Source organism: Nicotiana tomentosiformis, chromosome 4 (assembly GCF_000390325.3).
Source record: "Nicotiana tomentosiformis chromosome 4, ASM39032v3, whole genome shotgun sequence".
Classification (NCBI taxonomy): domain Eukaryota; kingdom Viridiplantae; phylum Streptophyta; class Magnoliopsida; order Solanales; family Solanaceae; genus Nicotiana; species Nicotiana tomentosiformis.
Genome location: NC_090815.1, coordinates 106,539,968 through 106,557,808, shown reverse-complemented (window position 1 = coordinate 106,557,808; position 17,841 = coordinate 106,539,968). Strand labels below are relative to the sequence as shown.

General features: G+C 37.1%; 1 protein-coding gene and 1 long non-coding RNA gene across 2 annotated transcripts; both read left to right on the top strand.

The window, feature by feature from the left end:
* The first annotated feature begins 2,611 nt into the window (after positions 1–2,611).
* LOC104087981 (uncharacterized) lies at positions 2,612–9,645 on the top strand. Its single transcript, XR_684432.4, has 4 exons — positions 2,612–2,819; positions 7,590–8,634; positions 8,719–8,910; positions 8,974–9,645. It is a non-coding gene; the product is annotated as an uncharacterized lncRNA (long non-coding RNA).
* A 6,199-nt stretch (positions 9,646–15,844) lies between these two features.
* LOC138910295 (zinc finger BED domain-containing protein RICESLEEPER 2-like) lies at positions 15,845–16,825 on the top strand. The gene is made up of 2 exons (XM_070201525.1): positions 15,845–16,328; positions 16,491–16,825. Exons 1-2 carry the CDS (start codon positions 15,845–15,847, stop codon positions 16,823–16,825), a joined length of 819 nt encoding a protein of 272 aa, XP_070057626.1.
* Positions 16,826–17,841: the final 1,016 nt, after the last annotated feature.

The window sequence follows — 17,841 nt, the reverse complement described above, 5'->3', positions numbered from 1 at the left end:
GTTTCTATTGATTTTATGGTGAGATTGAGAGTATAAGCACGAAAGGTGATGCCATGCATTTTTCCTTTACTGTATTGTGTTCCTGTTGATTCATAGAATATTGGTTGTTCTAGTTATCATTATGTTGTAGTTCTTTATCTTGTATCTCCCCCAGCATGTTTCCCCCTCCCGATATTTCCTGTCTAGCTCTTCATCACTGTTATTTGTATATACACTGTTAAATTGCACACGTTGATTTGTAGGTATCTTGCCTTAGACTTGTCACTACTACGTCGAGGTTAGGCTCGACACTTACCAGTACATGGGGTCGGTTATACTGATACTGCACTCTGCACTTTCTGTGCAGATTCTGGTACCGGCTCGGGTTGATCGAGATTTTAGCTGTTGGACCCGCTATCCGAAGACTCAAGGTAGATCTGTCGGCGTTTACAGACCTTGAAGTTCCCGTCTATCTTTTCTGTTTTACTGTTTCTTTCATCTAAATAATTGTATTTCTTTCAGACTATTACTTGTAGTAAATTCTAGAATGCTTGTGAATTGTGACTCCAGATCTGAGTGGTAGTAATTAATACAGTTTTTATATTATTCCGCACTTATTATATTCCATCTTAGCTAATTATTGTTATTTACTGAATAGAAATAAGGATTTGGTTTAATGATTCTCTAACGTTAGTTTGCCTAGCAAGTGAAATGTTAGGCGTCATCACGGTCCCGACGGTGGAAATTTCGGGTCGTGACACATTCATGTCGTTACATTGAGCTGTTATTGTTGTATTTATGGTTCTTCTGTGACTTGTCGTTAATGCCATGTTCTTGTTCTCTACCTTATTTGTTATTGTGTCACTCATGCCTTCTACTTGCTAAACTTGCAAATACCATGCCTACTTCCTGCTGTCATAATTATATCTTTGTCGTATCTATTTTGGTTTCACTTAGTACATGCCTTCTACCGTGTTAGTCATTCATGCTTCTACTTATTAACGCATAAAGTTCATCTGTTCCTCTCTTATTCATTATATTTGTATTTATTCCTCCACCATGCTAGTTAGTTGAAGTTACATTCCTTTTCCTGATTGTTGTCATCACCTCTATGCTTTCCGTCTAGTCTGTTACTGATGCCCTTATGTAAATTCTCGTTCATTATTGCTACTTGCATATCTCTTACTTTGTCATTACTGTTATCGGTATTTCTGCCATCCGGTTGGTACTGTTGTATGCATATTAGGTGAGGATGAGATAAATACACGAAGGGTGTTGCCATGCAATTGGCTTAATATCAGAGTATATTCCTCACGTTATGGGGTGACTATTGTGGTTTATTGGTTTCACTCTAAGGAAAAGACTGGTTGAGATATTGGAAACTGTTGAATTGTGATCTCTTCTAGTACTCTGTTATTGTTTTATACATTTGTTTTGTGTACTTTATCCTGTTATACTGTAGTATAGTTCTATTGCTAGATTTCGATACAGATTTTTTTTAGTGAGCATCTTTTTACTAAAAAGCCTCGTCACCACATAAGGAAGACGTTTTTCACCCAATAACTCAATTTAAGAATTGTATTTATTTGCCCACTCAAAATAATTTCGTCTAAGGTCTTACTAGGAGCATAGCAGAAGACAACAGCCCTCGTGTTATGTCGGAACTCAGTTGGAATTAGAAACCCTATTGCTAATTGGGGATTTGAAGCGTATTGACTAAGCTAAGATAGGAACGGATGGTATTAATAAGAAGGTGACGTGGCAGTAGGAGATAATATTACTCAGATTAGTTTAGACGGTTCAGATTAGAAGTAGCTTTAACAAATAAAGGGCCCAGATGAGTTGGGTAGTTGGGTCATTATAGTGGGTTGTTATAATCAGCTGGGCCGTTAAATACGCAATTGAAAGGGAGGACTGACAGTTATGAATCTGGTATTCCCTCATTTTCTTCCTCCTCGATTCTCTCTCCTTCTTTCTGATCATCTTCCTCACCTCGTTTCTCTTCTTCTTACAGGATTCCACCATTGACGTGTGACTCAAGCTCCATTATTGTTCGTTTGTAATTCTTAGTATTAATTGAGTTGGTGGTAGAATGTATATGTATAAGTTAGAGTAGGATTCTATTTGTACAAGTAGAATTCTATATATTTTTGGAGCCCTTTTTTGGCTGAAAAATGGGTCTACATAAGGAAGACGTTTTTCACCCAATAACTCACTTTAAGAATTGTATTATTTTTGCCCACTCAAAATAATTTCGTCAAAGGTCTTACTAGGAGTATAACAGAAGACTACAACCCTTGTGTTATGTCAGAACTCGGCTGGAATTAGAAACCCTATTGCTAAATTGGGGATTTGAAGCGTATTGACTAAATTGAGATAAGAATGGATGGTATTAATAAGAAGGTGACGTGGCAGCAGGAGATGATATTACTCAGATTAGTTTAGACGGTTCAGATTAGAAGTAGCTTTAACAAATAAAGGGCCCAGATGAGTTGGGTAGTTGGGTCGTTATAGTGAGTTGTTATAATCAGCTGGGCCGTTAAATACCCAACTCAAAGGGAGGACTGGCAGTTATGAATCTGGTATTCCCTCATTTCCTTCCTCCTCGATTCTCTCTCCTTCATTCCGATCATCTTCCTCACCTCGTTTCTCTTCTTCTTACAGGATTTCACCATTGGCGTGTGACTCAAGCTCCATTATTGTTCGTTTGTAATTCTTAGTACTAATTGAGTTGGTGGTAGAATAAAAGTGTTGATTTTTCCTTAAATCTCTTCTTTCAATTCTAGTACATTACATCTGGATTCTTGCTCTGTGGAGGACCTGTGCAATGTTTTCAAGAGGTTAGCGCTTTTAATTTCACAATTATATCATTGTCTAGTTTACATGTATGTGATGCCTGAATTGTATGCTTGCTTCCGCTGCGTATGTTCTAACACCCACTTCATTTAATGAGTACATGGAAAATTTGGGTCCTTTGAGCTTTCCTCTTTTGACACCTATTAATTGGGGTCAGACATTTGGCATGGAGAAATACAGAGATTACGATGCTATGCCCGTTTTCTTTTCTTCAGCCTACTATTTCTTTCTTTTTCTGTTTCTCTGTCTTTTCTCCCTTCTCTCTCTCCATTTCATCTGCAATTTTTCTTTTTATCAGCATCTTCATATGGTGCTCATCTTCCAAAAATGTGAGTTCTTTGTGTTTGTGAGTTTTTCCTGCAATCTTTCTTTAGTTCAGGGGCGTACCCACCTTGTATGAAGGGGTTCAAAACAAGTCAAGGGTTGCTAGTTCGAATCTCCGCTGAAGCACTGAATTGAAGCTTCAATTCTTTTTAGCTTTGCTCCTTTTCGCTAAACGTGAATTTTGATCACACATTTGAATTCATTTTCCACTTCATCACTTCTGTTATAATCGTAGGAGTATATTATTTTGCGTATTGTTGCCTTGTTATTCCTTTTCTTGTTCTTATTTTTCTACTTCTTTATAAACTTCATTTTAGTTCAAAAATATTTAAAGCTTTCTACAAAGTGAATTTTGGTTCTCTTTGTCATAAGTATTGCTAAACGAATGAGATTGCTTTATTGAAATTATTTGTAATATTTTAGTTTAATTTAATTTATATTGAAATTGTTAATTTGTGTTATACTCAAAATTTTAGTTTGGCGTACAATATCTTTTTCTTTAATTATTTTGGATTAACTAGTTTAGTTTAAATTTAAAACTCTTGTTTGCCGTATTTTGTTTGTAACTTAGTACGTTATATTTCTTAGAGTTATAATACGATTTTAAAGTTGGTTAAACACTTTTTGGTTAAAATTGCTAAATATTCAGAAATAAAATTTGTTAATTTATATAGATAAATTTTAAACATTTAAAGTAAATAGTTAAAAAAATATAAAATTTCCCCAACTTTTAAAAAAAAATACGACTTTATTTGGAAGTCGTGTCTATTGGTGCACTTATACAATTGACTATCGCGATCTCTCATTGAAACCGCTTGTATAAAATCGTGGGTCCGCCACTGCTTTAGTTAATGCACTTTATTTATTTGAAGTAACCATTTGTTCTTTTGGGTTGTTTCTTCTTGATTTTTCTATATACATAGTAGTAAATTGTCTGATTTTGAATGTCTGGATTGAGATAACAGGCAGGGGCGGCCCGTTGGTAAGGCAACTCAAGCAACTGCTTGAGGCCCCATAACTATGGGGGTCCAAAATTTTCTAATATTAAATAGCTGCGTATGATAAATTTTTTAAAAAAATATCTAGTATATCAAAGAAAAAATGTATTTTTCATGAAAAAGGAAATAACAGATAATTTGGTAATACGAATAGTTACTTTTGGGATTCACCCCTAAACTTTAGGTGTCAATATGTTTCTTGCCTCCTTTATACACTATCATCATTATCATGAGGCCCATATTACTTTGATTACTTTCTCTTTCTTTACAAGTCCACTATCTCATAAAACATTCTGTCAAGTAAGATAGTAAAAGACAATTGCAACCATTTTTTGTCAAGATTTCCCGGCATTGCACCAAAAATATTGAAACAACAAAAGTAATATCCAAGTTATCTATGACTCTTTGTTAAACCAGGTTCAATTGTTCCGTACTTTTCTTATTACTTTGCATCGTAGAATTTGTTATTTTTTGATATCTTTTGTTTGTAAGTATATGCATCATCTTTTTATTTATTTATTATGAATTTTAATATGTCAACAAGAAAATATGAATTCGCCTATTAAAAATGCCCAAAAATGGAAGAATTGGAACTTTAATACAATCCCAAAAGGAGCGCTTGATAAATTTTACTAAATAAGTTTTTTAATACCGAAAAATTTAGGGCCCCTCATTGAAGTTTGGCTTTAGGCTCCAAACACCGTCGGGCCGCCCCTGTACCGAGGTGCAAGCTTTTGACAAGCACTGCAAATTTTATCTTAGTCTTCCTTTTGAAAATCTGAATTTTCTATTAGTGCTATTAAAATTTAGTATGTATTTTTCAGCAGCAACGGCCACTCAGTTTAAGTTTCTTACAATGTACTCCCTCTGTGCAATGTCTGCCCTCTCTACAGCGGTTCTTTTTTTCCCCCTTTTATAATTTAAATTTTCTACAATAAGGGGTTGCTTGGTCTCCATTGCGATTTGCTGCACCCGTTTGCTGAATCATCCAAAAGGTACCTTACTTATTTTTACGGACAATATTGTTGAATAATATGTGTGTTATTTATGCTTGTGTTAAAAAAATACATTTGAAAGGTCTATGATTTGTTTGCATATGTTTCAATTGCAGTTTGCTATTAATCTAATTTTCTGTCATGAAGAAAATTAGATACAAGATATAGTTTGTTAGAAGTAATGTAAATATTATTTAACAAAATCACACGTTTACTGTTGCGCATTAAGCAATATAAATTGTACAAAAAGTGTTCGAACATTGATATAGGTTACTGTAAAAAAACAATGTCAATCCTACTCTAATAAACATGAACTTCTCTCATTTGTATATGAACGTCTTTGTTTTGGTGAGTTTCTGCTTCACCATTTCCTTAAGTGGACCGTCATTCTGCCCTTTGCTTCTCTTGAAATTCTTCTGCAATCATTTGTCTTTTTTCTCCGATAGCGCTTGAAGGTGAAGAGGATATTCTGGATTATGCTTGCATTTCGTCTGTTTCGTCATGGTGACCAGCCATGTAAGTGTTTGATTCTATTCCTTTAGAGATTATTCATTTAGAAGCAAAATGGTCAATTGTTGACCGGGAGAGAGTTGCGAAGGTCATACTTTATGTAGTATTTAAGGTTAGTATGTGTTTACTCTCAAAATCGGATAACAATTGAATTTGTAAGTGGTTTTAAGGATACGTGGATTAACTCGATACAAAATGATAAATTAGATTGCAATTGAAATAAATAACGATAAAGTAAATGCAAACCACACGAATTGGACAATTTCTCTCTTGGAAGGTTGACCACTCTCGAGCCGAATGTGCTTCAATCGGTACAGAAGAATAAGAACTTTTAGAGTAATAATAATGTATTATTTTGGAATGTGTGTTGCAGTGTATTTTACAAGTAATCAGACCCCCTTTATATAGTAGGGGAGTCCTATATTAGTTACAACTCTATAACAGTAAAAAAATCCTTTAATTAACTGATTGTCGATCTCTTATTGATACGTGCCGAGATTGCCGCCGTGATATTTGGTCGGTCACGCATATCACGGCCTTCTGTTGGCCGAGCTTGACTACCTGACAACGTTCTTCGAAGTTAATCGAGGCTAGGGACCGATCCTGAATCACGGCCCCGACATCCTCGAGGGCGGGCGTTATGGTATGGACTCCAAACTGATGAGATTTCTACCTCGATCTAAGCTCCCCTATTACCATATCTCGAGCTTGGCTTATAATGTCGGAGATCGGGATGTACTATGAGACCGGTTCTACCTGTATATAGATAGTCCCCTCATTTTTCGGAGAGTAGGTGACGAGAAACGATATGAGCTCCCGATTCTCACTTTGATATACCGTGACAGAAACGACAAAATAGTTGAAACGTCCCATCGGTCTAGTCTTAATGGCATTAAATGCTTGTCAGTTGCCGGTCGGCCACTCCCAGATGTGAACCGTCGCTGGAAAACTATAAATACCTCTTCCTTTGTTCATTCAAACTTTACATCGAAGCCTTCTGCCCTCGTCTCTAAGAAATTTCAATACTTCTAAGCACTTATATTCTGGTTATTTTGAGATCTTTTATTAGAACTTTCATTTGTCTTCGTCTCAAACCATCAAGTGTACTCTTTTAACTTCTTCTTTTTTCTCGTTTTTTCTCCATCTTTCAAAGAAATGGCGAAAACTTCAAAATCCGTTCCCCAAAAAGAAACTCCGTCTAACTCGCGGTCGGCTACTGAGGAAGTCGTCTCGCGTACTGCTGTCGAGGAATCGGTACCGGAACCTTCTCTGAAAATGTTCATCCTCGGGGGGTGCCCGATTAATGTTGATTTTAAGGTCGAAAAGCCCTATTCCGTACCAGGTCGTTGCGAGGAGGTCTCGAGGTACATCTGCTCGATCACCGAGGATATTCTCTCCGAAGTCAAAAAGGATTGCAACTGGGTTGACAAACATGTGGTGATTCCCGAACCTGACGAATCCATCACCACCCACGTCGAGGGATTTTTAAGTTTTACACTTATCCCTTCACGCTGGGCCCCTTAGACCCGGTTATTATCAACTTTTGCAAAATATACGAGGTAACCCTTGGTCAAATTCACCCTTCTTTTTAGAGGATCGTAATCCTCCTCTGTTTCTTTGTAAGCAAGATCGAAGGGTGCTTTTTCACTATCGACCATCTCATGCGTTTATACAGTCCCCGACTCTACCGGGGGGACTGATCAAGCTCGCCCGTCAAGCCAGTAAAGTCCCGTTCTCGAGTATCGATGAAGATCGGGATCGAGGTTGGCTGGGCCGTTTCATCCAAGTGAGGACCTCGGACTTGATCCTGGCCGAGCACATATCGTTCCCTGAGAAGTGGAACATGTCACATAAGTATAATTTTGCTTCCAAGATTTAATTTATCGCTTTTTTCCTTTCTTCTTATCGGTGTTATGCGGTGGTGCAGCTGTTGCTCGGATCCCGAATGCATTTCCTCGACTCAAGGAGTGGGTCGAGGGCATTGTATTACAAAGGACTTATTCCAAGCGTTCGTGGCGCGAGCTTTCAAAGGTCCAATGGGAGGCCCGTTCGCACGGTGAGATCTCTTTCATGAGTAATATTTGGTTTCCCTTTTGCATCATTAAGTCCTCATTTGTTTTATTTCTTTTGCACATTTATCCAAGGATGTCAAAATGAAGCCCCCATCCAGTAGAGACGATTTCCCCACCGAATCCCCTTCTCCGAGACATGGTGAAGAGAAGAAAAGAAAAAGGGCTTCGGGTTCTCCGAGCTTGTAGAAATAAAAGCCAAGGAGAAGGTTGGTGCTTAGATCGAAAGAAACCACCAATGCTCGAGCATCGTCTCCGGATTCACTCTATCGGATGAGGGACGGATCCGAAGGAAAAGGAGAAGGAGAAGCCTTCGATCTGATGGTCAACGTGTCATCGCGACTCGAAGGGCAAGGGGCCTCTGAACCGTAGAGAGGCGAGGCCAATCTACCTCAAGTTAGGGAGGCCAATGAGGAGGCCGTAGCCGAAGCTTCTCGGGATGTGGACGATGCCCCGAAGGAGGCACTTGGTATGATAGACATCACCGAGTCTCCTTCATTCACTGAATCCATGTACAACGAGGCTCAGATGGTGAAAGAACGTCCCAATGAGGGGGCCCATGGAGCGGACGACCCCTTCCACGGCTTTTTTGATGGGGTGGAATCTACCGCCACGGAGGATGTCATCGGGTTGGGTGACTTGGAGATGCCGAAGATGAGTCCGTCTTCGGGAACAAGGAGGCCCTCTTCAAGCCCGAAATTGGTCAACCGGTTCCTAGCTCCGAGTGTGGATCCCGACTGGAAGCGGTCGATCGTCATCTCCGTTTCGGAGGACGCCCTAGTCCTTTCTGCCCCCGTAAGGGTGCCCCCGTAAAGGTATTTGGTGACCGAGGAAGACCAAGATAAGATGATCGAGGTGGACGTGCCCTGCCTCTTCAATGAAGCATAACATACGCTAAACCGGGTAATTTCAAATACCTCTTGATGACTTCAATTCATACTTAGACTAATTTGTAGATAATCCTAACATTTTTCTTTGTGTCTGCAGGCCTTGGTGCTTCATCATGAGACCTTTCTTCGATATCGGGACGAGCTGAACCAGCTTGAGGCCGAGGTCCGAGGGCTTACCAAGAATAGAAATACTTACAAACTTTTTAGCGAGCAGTGTGAAGGGGAGGCTAAGAGCCTCCGAGCTGAGTTGGAGGTGGCTTGGAAGGAGCATACCTATATGGTCGAGCAGGTAAAAATATTTGAGGTTTGCGATGACGAGCTAGGATCGGTGACTAATGGTCGGAATCCGCAGGTCCAACAAAAAATCGACCAAATCGCCTAACTTCGAGCTGAGATGGATGCTGTCAAGGCCGAGACCGACGAATGGAGAGGCAGGATGGACCGTCTGGCCTCGGAATAAGAGAGTTCTCGGGTGCAGCTGACTTCGGCCAAGACCCAACTTTGAACGGCAAAGGAAAAGGCCGAGGTACAGGCCAAAAAGGTTGAGGAGCTTCAGTGTCAGCTAAGTATGGTGCCCACAGAGGATGAGATGAAATAATGGGATGCCCTCAGAGGCTTGATGATGTTATGTACGCATATACCTATGCATGATATGACATTTATACACATATGCATGACATTATAAATGTTTCATGATTCACAGATCTATTCAGACTTATAGGTTAAGTCATTTACTCCATGTTTCTTTCATGTCTGTTATATACTAATTTTTATGCCTTACATACTCGGTACATTATTTATACTGACGCCCCTATTGCTTGAGGGCCTATGTTTCATGCCGCAGGTGCAGGTAGACATGCTGACGGTCCCCCATCTTAGGATCCTTGCTCAGCGAGAGTTGGTGTGCTCCATTTGATCCGGAGCTGCTATTGAGTTTTGGTACGATACTTTTGTATACATATGGGTATGCCGGGGACCAGTCCCATCCTCTATACAGTTGTACACTCTGTTAGAGGTCTGTAGACAGTCATGTATAGTTGAATAGTATGTGGTCTTGTCGGCTCTCCCTACCCCATATATATATATATATATATATATATATATATATATATGTCTTTGGGGAATATTTTTCCACGTATGTTGTTCATATGAATCAGTAGTTTATTTTCAGACGTTAGGCATGACCTACACTTATTTCATGTTTATATCTTAGACATATACTTAGGGGTGTTCAATAGGTAGCACTCGGGCACTCGTCACAGCCCCTCGGTTTGGGTCGTGACATAGGATTTCTCTAGAATAGCATCACCACTCACCAAGTTAACATAGAAAATTACTAAATTTCAGTGGATGGAGAAATGTACAACGAGAAAGCATGTTTGAAAATTACACTAATGTTAGCCTTATTTCAATAGGCTCTAGAGGATTCATGATATTATATGATACTTCGAGGGTATGATTAGGACATTTTCTCATACAAAATAGTCTCGTGATAGCCTATGCTCTAAGAAAATTGAAGAAGTTCAAGTCGTATTATGCCATTCATGATTTGGAGATGGTCATAGTGGTATTTCCTTTTAAGATTTAGAGTCACTATTTATACGAAGAAACTTATGAGATTTATACCTTGCACACGAGCCTGAAGTACATTTAAAACCAATAAAGATATAAATATTTAGCAATGCTGATGGAGGGAACTACTGGAGATATAATTGTACTGTTTTATATTGTTCGGGAAAGATAAATATTATAGCTTATGCAAAAACAAAAATAAACTATGGGTTATGATACAGATCTTAGAGGATATGTTGATAGATTGTATTCTTGAGTTTGGAGGTAATTGGTATGCTTATCTACCTTTAGCTGAATTTGCTTACAATAATAGCTTCCAGTCCTGTATTCAGATAGCTGAATTCAGATGGCTTACGAGGAGGAGTCGATGGCTATTGTCGATAGACAAGTGAGGAAGTTACAGTCAAAAGAAATTGTGATGGTTGAAGTCTTGTGGAGAAATCATATCATTGAAGAAGCTACTTGAAAAGTGGAAGATGATATACGAGTCAAGTATCCTCATTTATTTTGGTCTACAGGTACATACTTGAGTTAAATTCGGAGACCGAATTTCATAAGGTGGGTTGGATGTAATGACCCATATTTAAGTTAGGGTATGTTGGTCTTTTAATATAACAAAAAAAAAAGGGAAAACCTAATCAATTTAAAAGAAGGACAAAAGCCCACGTGAACCAAAAGAAAGAAAAAGGAATTGGGGAAAACGGAAAGCAGTGTTGCTGCTATACAAAAGCATTAAAAAAACGCAGAGAATGGAAGAAGAAGAAGAAGAAGAAGTAGAAGAAGAAAGAGGTTGGAACCAAACTTTGGAAAATAGGTAATATAATATTCTTATATTTTGTTTTACTAATATGAGAGTATATAAATTTATTAATTTGAGTTATATAGTGAGATTGACTAATATAATTATAAACAAGAAAAGAATAAGTAATGCTTCCCTTAACTCATATCACTTTGTGGAAGAATCATGGGTGCCTGTAGAATACTTTGTAATGAAAATTTATTTTTTTAAAACAAATCAAATTCTTAATATCTTTGTATGTAGTAGTATGAATTAATATTTGAACAGACATAGAAACAAAGGCAATTTGTTGAAGGCATTCTTTTTAATTCAAAGGATAAACTTTCTTACTTCACTTGCTTAAGATTATCTTCTAGGTGTATATAATTTTGTTAGGTACGAAAGAAAGTATTGCCGATAGTGATCCTATATGATTTAGATATATACACATAGTTGGAATAATTTGGGTAAAAGAAAATTAAAAAATATAAATATACGAGTAAGTTGAAATTAATAAATTATAGGCTAGTTGAATTACTCATACCATAGATAAATATAATTCAGCGAATTGATGGTATAACATAAAACTCTGAGGATTTGGTTCTAAATTTAGCTATGAATTAGCTTAAACAAAGAAATTAACACAAGATCGATATTGATGTGATTATAGATTAATTGAAGAAAGTCGTACAGATCACTCGAGGCGACGCGTTTGGTATTTCGACACGAGTACTTGAGTAGTAATCTTACCGCAATTTGTATTTTCATAACCTGCATGGTTTATACATTATTTTGAAAAGAAAATGTGTTACCGAATGTTTGAAATTGCACGTGGAACAAGTCTCTTACTTGATATGGTACTTAATAGTTTACTTGAGATGTTTGCTGTTATTTAAAATATTCTCATGTTACTAGATATGTTTTACTATTACTAGAGATATGATTACCGTTGCCGAAATTGGATTACATGATTTGATAAAAATTGAAATGCCCTGTACTATTTTGAAAATTCTTCCATGTGAAGATTTACTGTTTACAAAGAAAAGTATGAATGGGAGAAGACTTTGAAGGATCCCGCAGCTAACGGCGGGTTTGTTAGACCTGGTGCACCTTGTATTTACTGATTACCGAGTACAGTTAGAGCCCTCGCTAGTGGGAAGGTAGAACTAGCATACAGTTACAGTTTTCCTTCGAGTAGGGACCTGCAATTATATTTGACTCTTCTTATGAAGGGGTCCGCATAGTGATACAGATTACATGATCCTTTTCTGGAAACCTCCCAAATATAAAGATTTGATATGACACAATATTTACCGAGTTTATTACTGAATTGTTAAATTGATTTTGTTACATGAAGCACATGATGAGACTGATTATTATTACCATTTTAAAAAGGGCATTACATTTTGTGATTATTATACAAGCGTGTTTTCTGACTTATCCCCTATTAAAAACGGTTGTGGTTAAGTAGTATTACTCACTGAGTTAGCGACTCAGTCCCTACTATTATTTTTACAGAGATAGTAGTAGACACAAGCAAGGATTTCGTTAATCAGAATACACGAGTTGGCAGTTTCTGGTGAGCCCCACATTTATTCGCGTGGGTAAAGATTGTTATTAATTTGTTATAGTCTCCTTCTTGAAACTCTTAGAGTCGCTCCATAGTCATTTTTATGAGTGTCATAAGTATTCTTTTATTGATATAAACTTGTGATTCGTATTAGACTTCTTATCGTATATTTGGAGATGAAGTTAGTATTATTGTGTTGGAAATATTTCGTGAATGAGGATTATAACTTGTTTGGTCGATATAGGTTGGTTGTGTTGTTGATTTCTAAGACAGGTTTATTTTTGGATAGTCCTAAAACAGGGAAAACTCTGTCCGATTTTTTGTAAATTATCGATGAGGCTTACTTGGGAGCACTTGCTCCTAAGTGACGGTCATGATCCTAAATTTGGTCGTGACAGGGAGGTACTTATACCCCTGTTGCCCGTACTCCATAGCAGGTAGTGCAGGGACTTCAGATACCGGGGGTACTACCAGCCCAGTCGGTTGCAGCTGCTCAGGCCCCTGTAGTCCCTGTTATGGCAGATGATGAGCAGAGGAGACTTGAGAGATTTGGGAGGCTTCGGCCTCCATTATTTAGCGGTGCTGAGTCACAGAATGCTCAGGGTTTTCTGGATAAGTTTCAGCATATGCTTCAGATAGCAGGTATTCTGGAGACCAGTGGGGTCTCGTTCACTACCTTTTAGTTTTCTCGGGCTGCCTTCAGATTGTGGGAGGCTTATGAGAGGTGCAGGCCGGTCGATGCAGTACCACTTACATGGCAGGAGTTCTCTATTCTCTTTTTGGAGAAGTTCATTCCACAGTCTTGTAGGGAGGATCTGCGCAGACAGTTTGGGCAACTTCGACATGATGGCATGTCTGTGACCCAGTACGATATGAGGTTTTCTGAGTTGGCTCGTCACACAGTTTGGTTGGTTCCCACTTATAGGGAGAGGATTATGAGGTTCATTGATGGCATCACGTATCATCTGTGGTTGCTTCTAACTAGGGAGAGGGTATCTGGTGCCACTTTTGACGAGGTGGTTGACATTGCTCGGCAGATAGAGGTGATCCGTAATCAACCTCTATTTGAAAGTAGGCATTTGGACATAAAAATTATAATTTCTGAAAAAAGTAGATTTTAGAATTAAGTTGAAAGATTATATTTGAAATTTGAAATTATGTTTGGACACGTGTTTCAGTTAAAACAGTATTGCATTTTTGTGAGTGGAGAATTTTTTTTCGGAAAAACTTGAAAACTTACAAATTTACGCGGACAAACACATTTTGAAGGGAAAAAAAAGGAAAAAAAAATTCCTGGACAAACGGGTCCTAATAATGAGTAGCACGTTGTCTAAAGATATACCGGGAAAAAACATATGTTAATTCAGGATTTAATTCTATAAATTTAGGACTCGAATTTCAATCATTAAATCCATCACTTTGTTTTAGTTTTGAGTTCACAATTCAATATTTTTTGCAATTTAACTGGTTTTTTTATAAAGAGATATCTGGGTCTAGGCTAAATTTTGTGGGTTCAAATGTACCCAACATCTATACTTCTAGATCCCTGGGGAAAAAATAGAGTATTAACTAAAAGCTTTTAAAACTTTGAATACTCTAGATTACTTTAAAGCATGAAAATAAAAATAGTATTTCGTTTAACACATTTTTCAGACTCTTTGCATGTAATGAGATTTATTTGTCAGAAAAATAAACGTTTTGTTAGCCCCTCCTATATGTACTTAATTAAGTGGATTTTGTTAGCCCCTCCCATATGTACTTAATTAAGTGGATTTTGTTAGCCCCTCCCTAAGTGGGATTATTCATATCTAAGATACATTTGCAAGATTCAATAATTATCTTAAGAGGATAATGTTGTATATCTTAACTCTTAGTTGGACAATGAAATTCGTTAGTGGATACGATTTGAGCTAGGGGTGTTCAAAACCGAACCGAAACCGAAAATCGAATCGCAAAAATGTCTTAATGTCTTATTGGTATCGGGTTAATAATTTAACGGATGGGGAACGGATTGAAATTTTTTTATTAACGGCTTATCGGTTTGGGGACGGATTATTCAATTTTCTTAACGAATAATCCGTTAACCCGTTAAGAATATATATGTAAAATGTATATTAAATAAGTAATAAAAATCCCTTTCTTATTGTGGGCCGTGGCATTATACAAGCATAAGTGTTAAAACTTAAAAGTGTTTCTTTACGGTAGTCCAGTACCCTTCTTTACCAATACTCTATTAGGCATTTAGATTTAAGACATTAGAAAATAGAAACCCTAACGTCTAAAAGTATTAATTTCAGTATTATACCTAGCAGCCAGTACAGCAGACTCATCGTATCCCTCTCGCTAACTCGCCTCTCCATCTCGCCTCTCCTTCTCGCCAACTCGCCAAGTCGTCTCGCCTCCCCCTCTCGCCATAGCCAGAGCCCAGAGCAAAAGATGGTAAGTTTCTTTTCTTGTTGAAATTTCAATTGTTGCCTTCTCTGTCTTGTGATGTTTTGAGATCGATTTTGACAGTTTCTGTTTAAATATCCGTCAAGAAAATTATTATTTTCATTCCTTTTCTTTTCTTATTGTAGTGACTCATAGCATGGCTGAAAATATACAAAAGTGATAAGATGATGGATAAAAATGGGGCTTCTAATTCAAATGCAATAAGCCAATCTGAAACAACGGAATCAAATATAACCAAAAAAAGGAAAAAAAAAAGGTCTATTGTGTGGGATCATTTTACAGAAATTATTACTTCCGAAGGGAGAACAAAAGCAAAATGTGACTATTGGTTTATTGAGTATTGTTTTAAGACCAAAGACGGTACGTCGACACTTCTTTCTCATATGTTTAAATGTCCTAAACGCCCTGCTATTGTTGATAAAAAAAATCAAATTTAGGTTTTTAATCTGTTTCGGGGGTAGTCAGGGTGACGTAGTTGTAGTTACATGGAAATTTGATCAAGAAGAGTATAGGAAGGCGTTATGTCGTATGGTAATAGTTGATGAGCTTCCTTTCAGCTTTTTTGAGAAAGAAGGTTTTAGAGACTTTATGAAAGTGGGGCAAACTTATTTTCGGATCCCTTCCCGTAGTACTGTAACTAGGGATTGTTTTGATCTTTTTAATGAAGAAAAGCAAAAGTTGAAGAGGTCTTTTATAGAAACGAATCAAAGAGTATGTATTACCACTGATACCTGGACTTCTATACAAAGAATCAATTATATGTGTATCACTGCCCATTGGATTGATAGTGAATGGAATATGCGTAAAAGAATAATTAATTTTTGTCCTATTGTTAGTCATAAAGGCAAAGATATGGCAAATGGTATTGGTAGGTGCTTACGTGAGTGGGGGATAAATAAGATATTCACTGTCACAGTTGAAAATGCAAGCTCCAATGATGTGACAGTAAAAGAATTGTCTAAGCAATTAACAAAAATGGGAACTAATTTGATGAACGGTAATCACCTTCACGTGAGATGTATGGCTCACATCATAAATCTTGTGGTCCAGGATAGTTTAAAAGAATCTTCAGTGTCTATTGAACGTGTTAGGCATGCAGTGAGATATGTTAGGCAGTCTCCTGCGAGGTTGAAGAGGTTTCAAGAATGTTTTGATGATGAACAACTCAATTGTAAAAAAGCTTTATGCTTGGATGTTCCAACTAGGTGGAATTCCACCTACTTGATGTTGCGCAGGGCTGTTGAATTTGAAAGTGCATTTTCACATTATGCATCTAGTGAAATTGGCCTAAGACATTATCTTGAGCATTCTTATATTGAAGTTGGAATTCCTACAGGTGAACTTTTGAGTAGTGATTGAGAGAATGTAAAAAGAATTATAAAGTTTCTTGAAATCTTCTATCTTCTTACTTTGAAAATATCTGGATCACGTTATGTTACATCGAATATTCATTTTCTTGAAATTTGTGCGGTTGCTATTTATTTGAAGCAATTGATAGCAAATGAAGATACAGTTTTAAGTGAAATAGCAAAGAATATGAAGGAAAAGTTTAATAAGTATTGGGATGATCCAGGGAAAATGAACAAGATAATTTTCATATCATGTATTTTGGATCCACGTTACAAGCTCGAATCAGTTGGTTATGCACTTGTAAAGATATTTGGTGAAGATCCCGGGGCAACTATACAAGCAGAAGTGAAGAAGCACATGACTTCATTATTTAGTGAGTATATAAAGTCCAGCTCAAAAGGTGTCGTGCTTACTTCATCTTCAGATTGTTCTTCATTGGACACTTCTACTTCCGGGCTTTCTGACAATCAAATAAGCACCTAAAATACAGGACTTTTAGAATCACTAATGCAAGATATAAAAAAATATAAAAGTGGGAGTGGAGGTGTGGATACTAAAACAGAGTTAGATAAATATTTTGGTAAAGAAGCTGAGGATGACACTAAAGAATTTGATGTTCTTCTCTAGTGGAAATTGAACTCAACTAGATTTTCTGTTCTTGCGGAGATGGCTCGTGATGTATTAGCGGTTCCAGTTTCAAGTGTGGCATCTGAATGTGCGTTTAGTACGGGAGGACGTCTTCTTGATTAATTTAGGAGTTCATTAACTCCTAAATTGGTGAAATCTCTAGTGTGTCTTCAAGATTGGCTTCGAAATAAAAAAATTAAAATAACCTGTTAGTGTTGAGGAAGATATTGATAAAATCGAGCAGCTTGAACAAGGTAATAATATTGTTACTATATTTGTTGTATATAAGTGTTGTGGATATGCTTATATTTATCACACGACTCATTATTTTAATTTATTTTCTTCAGATTTAGCCAGCGATGGAAAAGACCCTTCCGTAATTGACGTGTAGTGTTAATATATCTGGTAAGAATTCGAATTGTAATACAATATTAATAAATATGTTAATATATTAACAACAAACATGAATTTTTAGATCAACAGTTTATATAATTCTATTAATTAGCTCAAATTTTAAGGTGTGTATGAAAACTCATTGATCTCATTTTGTAAAGTCTTGTGCCCTCAAGCTGTCATATTTCAAGCCTGCTACCATCTGAGTTATATAGTGCTAGGCTGTTGGATATTAGCAGTTTGTTATTTCTTGAATGCTATTAATAATGTAAATGGTTCTACCATTGCAGAGTGATTCCAAAGACTCTTAGGTTGTTGTTTGAATTTTGAAGCTGCAGAAATTGAAGCACCGTTAGGCGTTAGCTGCAGCAGTTATATTTTGTGGATGTCTTCAATTGTTATAGATTTTATGTTTAAATTTTTATTTTATCTCTAGTTGTATTCTATTCTGGACTCATTTTGACAGGTGTAATTGCCAT

Excerpts from the sequence above, each read along its gene's own strand:
- LOC138910295 (XM_070201525.1), top strand. The coding sequence starts at position 15,845 with ATGGCAAATGGTATTGGTAGGTGCTTACGTGAGTGGGGGATAAATAAG. Across the intron at positions 16,329-16,490 it reads TGAAGTTGGAATTCCTACAG|CAAATGAAGATACAGTTTTA; the intron begins GTGAACTTTTGA and ends AGCAATTGATAG.